The sequence below is a fragment of the Hydractinia symbiolongicarpus genome, chromosome 5 (assembly GCF_029227915.1).
Source record: "Hydractinia symbiolongicarpus strain clone_291-10 chromosome 5, HSymV2.1, whole genome shotgun sequence".
NCBI classification, from domain to species: Eukaryota; Metazoa; Cnidaria; class Hydrozoa; order Anthoathecata; family Hydractiniidae; genus Hydractinia; species Hydractinia symbiolongicarpus.
In genome coordinates, this window is record NC_079879.1 from 11,123,769 (window position 1) to 11,135,855 (window position 12,087).

General features: G+C 34.4%; 2 protein-coding genes across 2 annotated transcripts; both read left to right on the forward strand.

The window, feature by feature from the left end:
• Positions 1-1,267: 1,267 nt before the first annotated feature.
• Positions 1,268-3,646, forward strand: LOC130644774 (gem-associated protein 6-like). Its single transcript, XM_057450503.1, has one exon. The coding sequence runs from the start codon at positions 2,672-2,674 to the stop codon at positions 3,197-3,199; it is 528 nt and encodes a 175-aa protein (XP_057306486.1). The 5' UTR covers positions 1,268-2,671; the 3' UTR covers positions 3,200-3,646.
• LOC130644776 (cyclin-J-like) lies at positions 3,496-9,356 on the forward strand. The gene is given in 7 exon segments (XM_057450506.1): positions 3,496-3,589; positions 4,066-4,393; positions 4,758-4,887; positions 5,256-5,421; positions 6,038-6,101; positions 6,104-6,197; positions 8,933-9,356. Coding segments are annotated over 6 exon segments (795 nt in total). The 5' UTR covers positions 3,496-3,589; positions 4,066-4,098; the 3' UTR covers positions 8,979-9,356.
• The last annotated feature ends 2,731 nt before the right edge of the window (positions 9,357-12,087 follow it).

Sequence of the window (12,087 nt, forward strand, 5' to 3'; positions counted from 1 at the left end):
AATGCCCTCTTATCAGTAAATTCACACCCAGTTTAAAAGTCATACCTATTTATTATTTTAAATACTTTGATGCGGTCAGCTCTTAACCTCCTCGTTTCCAGAGACATCAAATTACATTAACTATTTTAAATATGCTGTTTGCAGTATAAATAAACTATACTTCTTATTTAGGCATCTATTACATCCTATTTAAGCAACAAATCTTTTATTCAGACTATTGAGAGCAAAATATTCCAAAATTCGCACACTTAAAGGGTCAACCACCACAACGGCAAAATTTTGCCGTAGTGGTTTATAGACTGCACAAAAATAAAAACACTCTTTCCAACTTACTAATCTTGCTAGCTACTTATTTCTTTTGTCAAACAAGTCTTTTTTAGATCATACCACGCATCAGTCTTTTTCAGAATTATTTAAATCAAGTAGATTCAAATATTTCTGATCAAGAAGACAAATCAAGGATGTTACCCATGCGATGTTGTGGTAGGAAAGTGGTGGACATTTTAAGCCGTGAGCCCAAAACACGATGATCCAGCGTATAGCGACTGTGTCAATCTTAACTTCCTTTTCTACATCTCCGAAATAGTATGCATGACTATACTGTCATTTTCATAAGACAGAAAAATTTTACTGCGCGTGGGTTTCGTTTTTAAGATTGTTTGAATGACAATAAATTCCACTAAATTTGGACCTGCTATGGTCTCCAATTGTTTTGTCAAATGAAAAAATTATCTACAATTAAATCCATGATGAAATGTCTGTTCCGCCTGTAAGTGCAGTTTTTCGAACTTGCTTCATCCGTGCTCCGTTGGCGTTCACCTCCGCATTAGTTAGAACCGCATTGCTGGATTTCTTGTGTAAGACCTGGTTACCAGCGACGAAGGGGCCAGGCAAAAGAGATTCATCACTACATAGTTCTTTTTACTAAGTCACGAGTTGGTAAATTAGCTAGGATGGTCAGGTTGGCTATGAATAGGCTTGCTCGTGGATTAAAAGGACCATGGCTATTCAATAATTCTGAGATCTGAAAGTGGGGGTGTCCAACCAAGACAGAAAGCTATTGGACATTTTGCAATAAGTTTAATTAGTTAGTTTTGCTGTCGTTAAAATCTTCCACGCAGCAAAAATTTTGCAGTTGTGATTTTTGTTTTGCCGTTGAAGCTGACTTAACGGCAGCAAATTTACACGTTTAAAGAATTTCAGATTTAATTATGCTGCATAAATTATAATGTTATATATTTAAGTAAATGGCAAATTTTGACATTTTGTAACATCTGTAATTTTAGACCTGTTAAGAAATGTGCATTCAAATTTTAGCAATGCATAGATATTATTAAGGTGAATTGATTAACATAAATTTTGTTTGCCAAAATAACACTTGTTTGCTTGTCCCAGGGCTCTTTTTTTTTGCTGACAACTCCATAACTTAAGAAATATGTTGTCAGGGCATGGTGATTTGTTTAGTAATAATGTACTTAGTTTGTTGCAGACACCGTAGCTTTAACTCCTACTCCCATACCAAACGTAAATTTTTTCTTAAGCTTTTATTAGAAGCCAATTTTTTCATGTTAAAATATGGTTAGCTAGCTGTATCTAACTAATACTACATAGCTAAGCTAGTTTTTTATGCCAACTGCATTGAGTGTGCATTAAAAGTTAAACCAGGTGTAACCACTAAGCACCTCAGCTTAGTGGTTATAACTCTCACACTATTTCTGGGAAATCAGGCTTGATTCCCCTTGGCGGCGATTCGATATGGGTGAGTGTTACCCTAGCCCTGGGTTAATGTGAGGCAAATTGGGGAGATAGCACACTGTGGGCTGTTGGATGTTGCAGTGAGTTGTTTGGCGGAGCACGGAACCTAATTGGTTATGCATAGCTTGAAGTGAGCATTAAATAATTTAAGATAGAAAGATCGCTCCTGGAAATAATGAACAGGGTATATCCCTCAATATTTGTATTAGAATCTCCTACCTTTGTGTGTATAAGAAAATAATCATCCAATTGTAGCTAAGGGTGAGAAAAACTAAATTGCAGTTTATTATTTGTTATATTTGCTAGCTGAAAAAAATTGTTTTTTGATCAGTGATTTGTCATTCATTTGTATCATCCTTTTCATTCAAAAGACTGCATTTCCTGTACAAGGTCTGTGCCATATAAAAGCAAGTGAAATGTCCAATCAAGGACACGATTTGCCATAGTTAACTAAGTGTGAATGACCAGCTTTGTCAAAATATGAGTAAAGGTCCTTATTTTAGATAATGTTTTGAATGTATATAATTCTTCTGATACCTGACAAAATTTGTTTGAATTTAAAGGCTTTTTTTCTTGTTTTTGTACTGAGATTTAAATTGTTTTAATTTTATTTTACTGAACAAATATTTCTTTACTTGAAAATGTTTTTTCATTTTTTCCTTAAATTTTGAGATTTTGTAGAAATAAAACTTCTTTGTTGTGTTTTAAGAAAGAAAATGTTGCAAAAAATTACGTTAAGTTATTTTAAGTTATGTTATATAACCTATGCATATATTATGCGTACATATATATTTTTTTCGACTTTTTATGTAACCAACCCTCCTTAAATTTCCCTCTTGTTAGATTTTCTTCTTAGCATAATATTGCCTAATAATAAACGTTTAGCAGATACTGATGTGTTTACGAAGGAAAAACAATGACAGCACTTGAAGAAAATGTTTCTTTATATTATATTGATAAATTCATTGACATTACACTAAAGAATAATACAAAGATATCTGGTGAATGTTTCACAATAGATCCTGTTACAAATTCAGTTGTTATTCTAGCTGAAGACCATGGTGTTCAAAATGCATTTCAACTGCAAATTATATTGCTGCATGCAATTGAATGTATTAAAATTGGAATAATTAGTGATTCATTTAAAACACCTGAATACAGAGAATTTAAGAACACATTTGTAAATGTTGTGTTTGGGTCCACAGATAATAAAAACAAGAACTACAGTGATGGGGAAATTCTTGAACGTCAAAGCAGGATGAAAGATTGGTTAGAGTTGAACCGCCTTCCAGTTTCCCTTACAAGTGAAAATATTTTATCTGTTGTTAATGGACTTGCATTGATTGAGCCACCATACAATGTTGAATCATGTCGAAGTACAAACACAATTGTATTGGACCGAGTAATGAGAATTGTAAAATCATGCCCAACTTTAGAGAATTGACTATATTGTACCATGACTGAACATTTTACATACACTTAATTGGTTATTTTTGAAAATGAAACATAGTTTATGATTTTAAACAAAATGTTTCAATGGTCATCTTTGGGTTAACAAATTTTTCTAGTCAAATTTTTCAGAAGATTAATGCTGTTTAAGCACATTTTTATTCATTCAGTTTTAATTTGATCACTGAATTCTGAACAATTAGTTACTAATAATTTAATATTTTTAATGAGCTTTTGTTGTATATAGTTATTTATAAATTTACATTTTTGTTTTTTTCCACATTTTTTATACTCTGGAATTATCCTGGACTTCATGCTAAAAAATTAAAATTTTTGTCTTCTTATGCTTTTAGAACACTTATAAAGAAAAGGTTTATATAGCCAGGTAAACTGTATTTTGTAAACTAATATATGATGGTTATTACCTATGCAGGCTACAAAACTTTGTTGTTTGAGCGGAACAGAGCCTCATTCCCCCTAATTTTACCTAAGGGTAATGATAAACAATTTTTTCATTACCCATTACGTTGTTAGAGTTATGCTCTAACATACTATCTACAAATAGGGTAGCTATACTATCTACAAATAGGGTAGCGATTTTAAACAACCGAAGAGAAAATTTAAAAAAATATAGTTAATTTCTGTTGCTTGAGCCAGATATTGCAGGCGGGGGGGGGGATATGAGTCTTATCATGATATTGATGTTAGTGACGTAAAATTGTCTTAATTATATACTAATAATAACAAACATGGCAGCGTAAAACTTGGCATATGAGTGACGTCTTGCGGAACACATTTTTCATTCTTTCTGAAGAAAGGACAAAACAATGGAATATTTACTTCTCTTTTATCTTCATCTAGTTAAATCCAATATAGTTGTTATTGAAAAAAATAATGGTTGATCACCCTCTATGTTTCATTGATAAACACGAAGACAAATTATCAGCTGAAATTTATGCTGTATTGCGAGAAAGGGAATTACAGACTCCAAAGTATACAGGGACATCTACACAACTTTTTCTACGAAGATATTTAGTAGACTGGTTGGCAGTCATTAGTGAAAAGTTACAATTGACACATGGAATATTACATTTGTCGGTGACGTTGTTCGATCTTATTATGGATAAATTTGATTTCCCTAAGCAGATGCAGCTAAATTTGCTGGCGCTATGCTCACTGTGGGTTGCAGGTATGTGTTGTTATTGTGTGGTCAGCAATGTACATACTTGCAGTTTTCAGGTGTTGTGTCTGCCAGAAAATAACGCAGGAGAGCTGAACGACAAAAACGTTGTTATTTTAGCCCAGTACTAACATCTTATTAGCTTGACATTATATGTAACTTCCCAATAAAATGTTACAGTTAGCTTTCTTTCTCTCCTTTTCTCTTATAAACAATGTGAGAGATAAAAAATTATTTTGTTTAAGGCATATTTATTTTTGGATATCTGAGTTAAGGTACTATTAAACTGGAATATTATTTTCAAAATTTTGCTGGATACATCACTGATCGTCTAGTGTTAATGATTTTCGATGTTACTTTTCTTACTTCATAGCTAAATTAGATGAAAGAGATGATTTGATTCCAAGAGTTGCAACCTTGAGAGGTTTTCTGGTCAATTCTCAATACTTTCACGAAGATTTTGTGCAAATGGAGCTAACGATAATGACCAGTTTAGACTGGAGGTACGTATGTAACCATCCGAAAACGGTTTCACACCTTTGTGCTTTTGTACATTTGAAATCATTTATATGCATATATTATTTACTGACTTATCTCTAAAGTAAGTGTTTGGATAAATATCTAGGTTAAAACCCTAATTATACCCTGATTAAAAATATGTCTGGGCATTGGTCTCTACATTTTTTTGAAGAATCGACTTTTCCCTAAATATATGCACAAATATCCAGAAACAGAATTTCTGAATAAAAATTCTAAATCCTAGTTATATTCAATTTTTATTGTCCTTATCCGAACCCTGGCACTAAAATGTATATGTTGCACGCATGAAATAACGGTAACGGTTGTATAGATGGGCCTTTTTTATTTTTAGACTGTTAATTCCAACACCAGTTCAGTTTCTTGATTTCTTTTTAAAAGATGCAATCAGTGAGCAAGACCTGCATGTTGGATACAAAATCACTGCAGTTGACAGGGCGAAGACCTACATCCGCAAATATGCGTTCTATTTTTTGGGTGTTGTTATACAAGGTAATCTCGTTCGTTGCATTTTTTGCTTACTTTTTTGGAGGTATTACCAATAAAAGTGCATGAAAATTAATTCTGCAAAATGGTTTTTATTTTACGTTTTTGAATGACTTTGATGATTTTCATTGTTTTAAAAATCAAAAATACTAAAACCAAAATGATTTAAGCTAAGGTAATCTGAAGGAGAATATGAGGAAATTTTGCAACAAGAGAAAATTTTGATCAAATTCACGTTTAGTTTATGTCGCAAATTTTCAAGTGCGTTGATTCACGAACGCTTATTTTTTTAAAGTATATAAAGTGAAAATGAAAGTGTAGTTTTTTCTCTGAGACGCATCCTCCTATTACGTGACCTCCCAATGCGGGTCTTTCTTTTACGCCTCTATTACACGTTGCGTCATTCTATTACGCCTTGCGTCATTCTATTACGCCTTGATTCTCTCTATTACGCCTCGCGACCTTCTGTAACGACCTGATTTATGCACCTGGACACTAAAGCATTAATTTTGTCCTGTACATAACTCCAGGATCGATTCGCAGAAGTTCATGTTCGTAAATTCTTTTAACGAGTTAATATGTGAAAGTTTCTGCACCTAAAGTAAACCATATCTTTTTTTTTTCTTTTAGATCACACTTTTTATGAATATCTGCCATCGCAAGTCACTGCAGGAGTGCTGTGCGCATCACGCACATGTTTGAGAATTACTCCGTATTGGCCGCTCTCTATGGTAGAAGTTACTGGTTATACTGAGGATGATCTCGAGTCTTGTGTGAATAAACTAATGAAGTAAGTGTCATTGTGCTTTAGCTATACAAAAACTTTCGAAATCAGAAACTTTTAAGAATTTAGCTAATTCCAATAAAAAATTACCTTGTTTTGAAGTCACAGCTTTAATGACAAAACAACAACTTTTTAAGTTTACTTTCTGAAAAATTAACAGTTTGGCGGGTTTATAGCGCGTAAGTTTTATAATACGCGAAAATTTCATATTAATTTTATATAAATATATAAAACTTTCCTTTTTGGTCAATTCGTAAAATTTAAAAATATCGCGAATTTTGCCAATTTTCGCGGTTTCTGCTCGCAAAAGTTTGTATGCCGAAAGTGTACCATCTCTCTTTCCATCTTTTATTTGCCGTAAATGAAAACAAGGCTGTATTTTTAAATGTTTTATTATTGCATGGAAAATGGGATGTCATCCAAAGCAGGTTGAATATTATTTCTAATTCAATAGGGAGTACCTGTGAGTTTGATTTACCTCCGCTACGTAATTATTTCAACATTATATTTGAAAAGATCATCTGGGTAGTTACGATGTAAAAATATTGGGATAAAAGTTTTTTCGTCATTCAAATATGGACAAAAGCGTTAAGCGGTCAATGCTGTCGCCACTTTTCCACACACGTAGATAACCTGGCAGAGCGTTTAAAAATTACTAGTCGCTTTTTTTTCTATCTCGACCACACAAGAAATTAACAATCCACATTGTGACACGAAATTCACGGGGGAAAAATCAACCAAATAACCTGAATTTTCCAATCTTCAATAGGGGTACATTTCGCTTATTGTGTCACAAATAAAGTGTTTCTTTGCAAATTTGCGTGATTGTAAAATAAGCTTTTCTTGTTGATGTTATAACATTCAAGAATCCTTTCTTAAAAAGTCCACGCTCCCTGCTAATTTTAAACCCAAACTATGAAAATTCGAGACAATGTTGAAAAGTTTAAATTGATTTTTAAACCTATCTTTCAACATAACAATGACGGTGTTTGTGAAAAAACTTTGTGATTTCTTTACTTACTAAAATTTCTATATCTTATCGAGATTATGTTCTCGTTTGGCAGTTCATCGACTTTAAACCCTCCGTCACTGGATTGTCGAGTACGTTTCCGTAAGGAAAGGACAACACTTTGAGAAAGTCTGGAAAGTGGGCATTATGCAACGACTTGGCAACGACAACGAGCTGAAACTCTATTTCATAGTTAGCGGAAAGCCATTTTAGATTTAAACCATCCTGAACTGAATAGTAGCTACAAGTGACAAAACTTGCAGTGCACTTCAATTGCCATTCATTACGACTCACGCAATATTGCGATGTATTAAAATATAATCCAATAGTGTTTCTTCGAGGGTTTAAGCAACTGTGCTAACTGTTTTCGAGTGTGAAAAAGGAGTGAATCTTTTCAATTGGCGTAACAGACACGGTGTTGGAAGATTTTACTAATTCATTTATATTTGTTCTTTTAAATCCAAATGCTGATCGAAAACAACCCACCTTTCAAGGAGTGAATTCATTCTTCATATCTACATCGTGCATCTTTAAGTAAAGAAGATTGGTTTTATTTTCGTTAAGTGCAAGATTCCTTCTACTGCACCAACATTTCGGTTGGATCTTACTGGTTACGTAATAATAGTAGTACCTTCTGCTATTTTAGACGCTTTGCAGTTCGTATAACAGGTAGTTTTGTCTGCGTACTGTGATATCGATCCACACACTTCGGCTTGCAGATCTGACATATAGGTAATGAAAGCAACATCTCAATATCAATGAAATGAATCTCCCTACTGGACATGAGCATGTAATCTGAACATGTGGTAACCAACCTCTGTATTAGCATCACCTCTTTCAGATTTATCCAACTATCTGTTACTAATGCTTGAATGATTTAAAGTTCTTAGACAAGAGTCGACAAAATATTCGCGAACAAATACGCAAATGGATTTTTTTCTTTCACTTTAGATTTATTTGTTTATATAAAAATCATTCCTTTCATTCTCAACGCCCTCGCTTGTTGCAATGCCCATACGAGAATCATTCTATTCATTGCCAACGCCCTTGCTTGTTGCAATGTTCATACGAGGATCATTCATTTCGTTTTCAACGCCCTTGCTTGTTGCAATGCCCATACGAGAATCATTCTATTCATTGCCAACGCCCTTGCTTGTTGCAATGTTCATACGAGGATCATTCATTTCGTTTTCAACGCCCTTGCTTGTTGCAATGCCCATACGAGAATCATTCTATTCATTGCCAACGCCCATGCTTGTTGCAATGTCCATACGAGGATCATTCCATTCATTGCCAACGCCCTTGCTTGTTGCAATGCCCATACGAGGATTAATCCTTTCATTGTCAACGCCCTTGCTTGTTGCAATGCCCATACGAGGATCATTTTGAATATTACGGCCTTGCGTATTAAACACGATCTATAATTTATGAAGGTCCTCGCAGAGCATTAAGTTACATTGATTGGATTGTTAGTCCATTTGGAACCATTTACTGATCGCCATTCGGCTTGTGTGGCAGACAAGCAAATCAGAGCAATGCTATACGTATCTATGGCGATAATGTAACCAACGAGCCAGCCGTTAGAATAAAATCCCCAAAGACGTTAAAACTTCCCGTTACTTACTTGCTGGCTTTCTTACTACGAAGAACCATTATACATAAATAGATGGACGAAGCAGGTAGCTAAACATTATTTTTTTTACTTATTGTAAAATAGTTTTACTATTTTCAGGTACCACGAGGCCGACCAAGGAAGATGTCAACAATCGTCAACTTAAGAAATTTTATTTGCTGGCAAAACAAATTGAGTTAATGATATATAGTTTCCCAAAGTAGTTTGCAGCAACAGACGTTTTTAATAAAAATTGATGAGTTTGGGTTGAAGTGGAAGTATCCAGAAAAATTCAATGGTTGCGCTGTCTCAAATAAATCGTTTGTAAAAGTGATGTATACTTTTGCGATCGGTACTTTTTAAAGTTTACGTGTGGCCAGTTTAAGTGACGATCAATGTGACCCTAGGAGCTTCCAGTTCGCATCCCTAGCTGGCTCTTCGGGTGTTCCTTGGTAAATAATGATAATAATATATTTTGTTGTAACTGTTCATATTTATTGTTGTTGTTTTGTTTTCATAGAAATATATTTATATTTAAGATCAAGATTGATATATTAAATTTTCACAATAACTTAGAAGAAGACGACGTAGCCTGGAAAGAAAGGAATTAACAAAATTACAAAAGAATAAAACGACTTGGGTCAGTAAGGCAGGCAAAGCCTTTCACCCGTAACGCAAACGCAACTTTTCTTTTTCTTCTTGAAACGTCATTTTTTTAATTTTGTCAGCCATTTTAGTTTTAAAATGATCTTTCCACGAACAAACACTACTAATTCAAAAAACATAAATCGCTTTGCACATGTCGGCTTCCTTTGAAGATGATTGCTTAAAGTGAGCTTATCTGGCTATTAGCTGACAAAAATATATACCGTAATGATCCGATTAAGCGCCTAGCATTTTTTAACCGCCTCCCTCAAATAAGCACCCAGTTATTTCATCAAAGTTCAATAAGCGTCCAGCACTTATTAAGCCCCCCCCCCCCCCCCCCCCCCCTCGAATAAGCGCCCACCTGATAAAAGGGAGCGTTTAATCAAAAACTACCTTGAGAAACTGGGCGCTTATTTGAAAATTTTACTTTCTAAAACGCTTATATTGAGAACTCTAGAAAGACTAAAGTTTATTTTGTTACATCTTTTGTTCAGTTTTATTATTTAGAAAAAAGAAACAAAATTGAAAATTACCGCTGCCTTTAATTTGTACAAAATTAGGAAAAATTTATAAGCGCCCAGCTATTTTTAAACGCCCCCTTGATTAAGCGCCCATGCTAAAAATCTAAAAATTGAATAAGCGCCCAGGGCGCTTGTTTGGATCATTATGGTATAAAAATTTTGATTTCAACGATGATTAAAGAAAACGACGAATTTAGCTGTGAGCTAAGCAGGTACTTTTACATTCACACTATGGGCTAAGGTCTTAGCGCGTCATGCGCAATATGGTCAGCTCATCGTTAGCCCATGATGACATAAAAAAGTTTTTTTTAGAACGTAAAATATTTAAGATTATGAAAACCGAATGTCATTAAGTTTATTTACTTATGCTGGCAAGAATTTTAATTTTAGCTATTTCAGCTTTTTAAAAAATAATAACGAAACTTATTATCAGTACCCATATTCGTTCGAATCGGCTCAAAAAATTAGATCTTTGGTTTTTTGTGTGGTAAAAATTAAGCGAACAAAAAATCACGCCTAACTTAAGGCATGTGTTTGTAGGAGGCATGGGGAGATGTCTGCGTAAGTGGCTACTATGGTTGTTTTGCTTACAATCGCCAACAGTTAGTACATAGAGAAAAAAGGAGGCATACCAAAATTGAACTTGACTGGGCATATAAAATTAGGTGTGTAAATCTCGTCCCCAGGGCATCATTTATCCTTTCTATCAGATGTCACAAAATAATGAGGTTGATAAATTAATGTAATCACATGGAGTATGCTTTTTTAAATTGCCATTCCCATGGCTATTTAACGAAAGTGAGTATATATATATGCCTGTAAAAATTTTACGACAAACTAAACTTTTATCGCGGAGAGAGAAGGCAGCTTCTTATATTAGTATATTTAGAAGTAAATGTCTCGTGGTATACTACGGCTCTGATGGGCTGTAGTTTATCCTCGGTGAGAATCAGGAAATTATATAAACATACCCAATAATTGCGCCTGTTCAAATTTTATTTTTGCTTAACCTTCTACCAGTTAAAAAGCGATTATAAGTCAAACTACCCCCGTGGCTTAAAGATACCAGTTCTGAATTTTGCTATGTTTAGAAACAATACGGTTAGATGATCATCAGGGTAAATTGAGGGCACTAATTTCGTTGGGAGAGGGGTGTGGAGGGGGAGTGTAGCAGCCAGGGAGAGGGGCAAGAGGGAATCCCCACTGTAATAATTTTTTAAATAAATATTAACTCATTTTAAATTTTCACAAATTTGAAATGAGTTTTATACCATTATTTTAAGTATTAGGGCAGACCAACCTTGTTCCCAGGGCTTTTTGTCTCTCATCGGCGCTCTGCGCTTATTGAAAGCCATGTTCGTCTCGCCGTCCGATATGCAAAAAGAGACAATAGGTCCTGGATTTGAGGTTAGGGGCAGACATCATATTATTCTTTTTTACAACTACTTGTTCCCCAGGGTTTCTTGGATTTTTTGTACGGGATCCATCCAAATAAGAAAACCTGGGGAAGCGAGGTTGCTCTCTCGGACACTTCTGCACATGTTGACAGGAAGGCGTGCGGTTTCTATTTCCGAATTCTCTGTGATTCAGATATAAATGCCATGGAATCTTTGACAAGAATTTTCTTCTGCACTATTTTTTATTTTTATTTTTAATAGAGAAAAAAGAAAAGGGTCAAAAATGATCATAAAATTTCTGAAGTGTAAATAGAAATTTCTTGGCCGTTTTCATCCCCTTCGGCGGGAAATCTTGTATCTTTTCGTTTTCAGAGATTATATGGCAAGTCACTAGCGTCAGGGAGCGGGAATAAGGATAAAGGTATGGCAAGAACTTTCTATAATTTGGCTTCATTTGGTTTAAACTTTTCTTTATTATTAATTCGAACAATTTCAGTTTCCATTAACCTTGTTTCCAGGGCAATTTTTGCGGTGTTAATGTCGGAGAAAACTTTTATCGACATAGAAGACGCATGGATATATCAAAAAAGAGAAAAATTGCTTTGGGAACGAGGTTGGACTTTCCATAATTAGAACCAACCTCGATCTCAGAGCTCTTTGTGCCATTTTAATATTACGGTTAAAAAAAAGATCCTCGGGGTCAAGGTTG

Coding starts and splice junctions, on each gene's coding strand:
- LOC130644774 (XM_057450503.1), top strand. CDS start 2,672: ATGACAGCACTTGAAGAAAATGTTTCTTTATATTATATTGATAAATTC.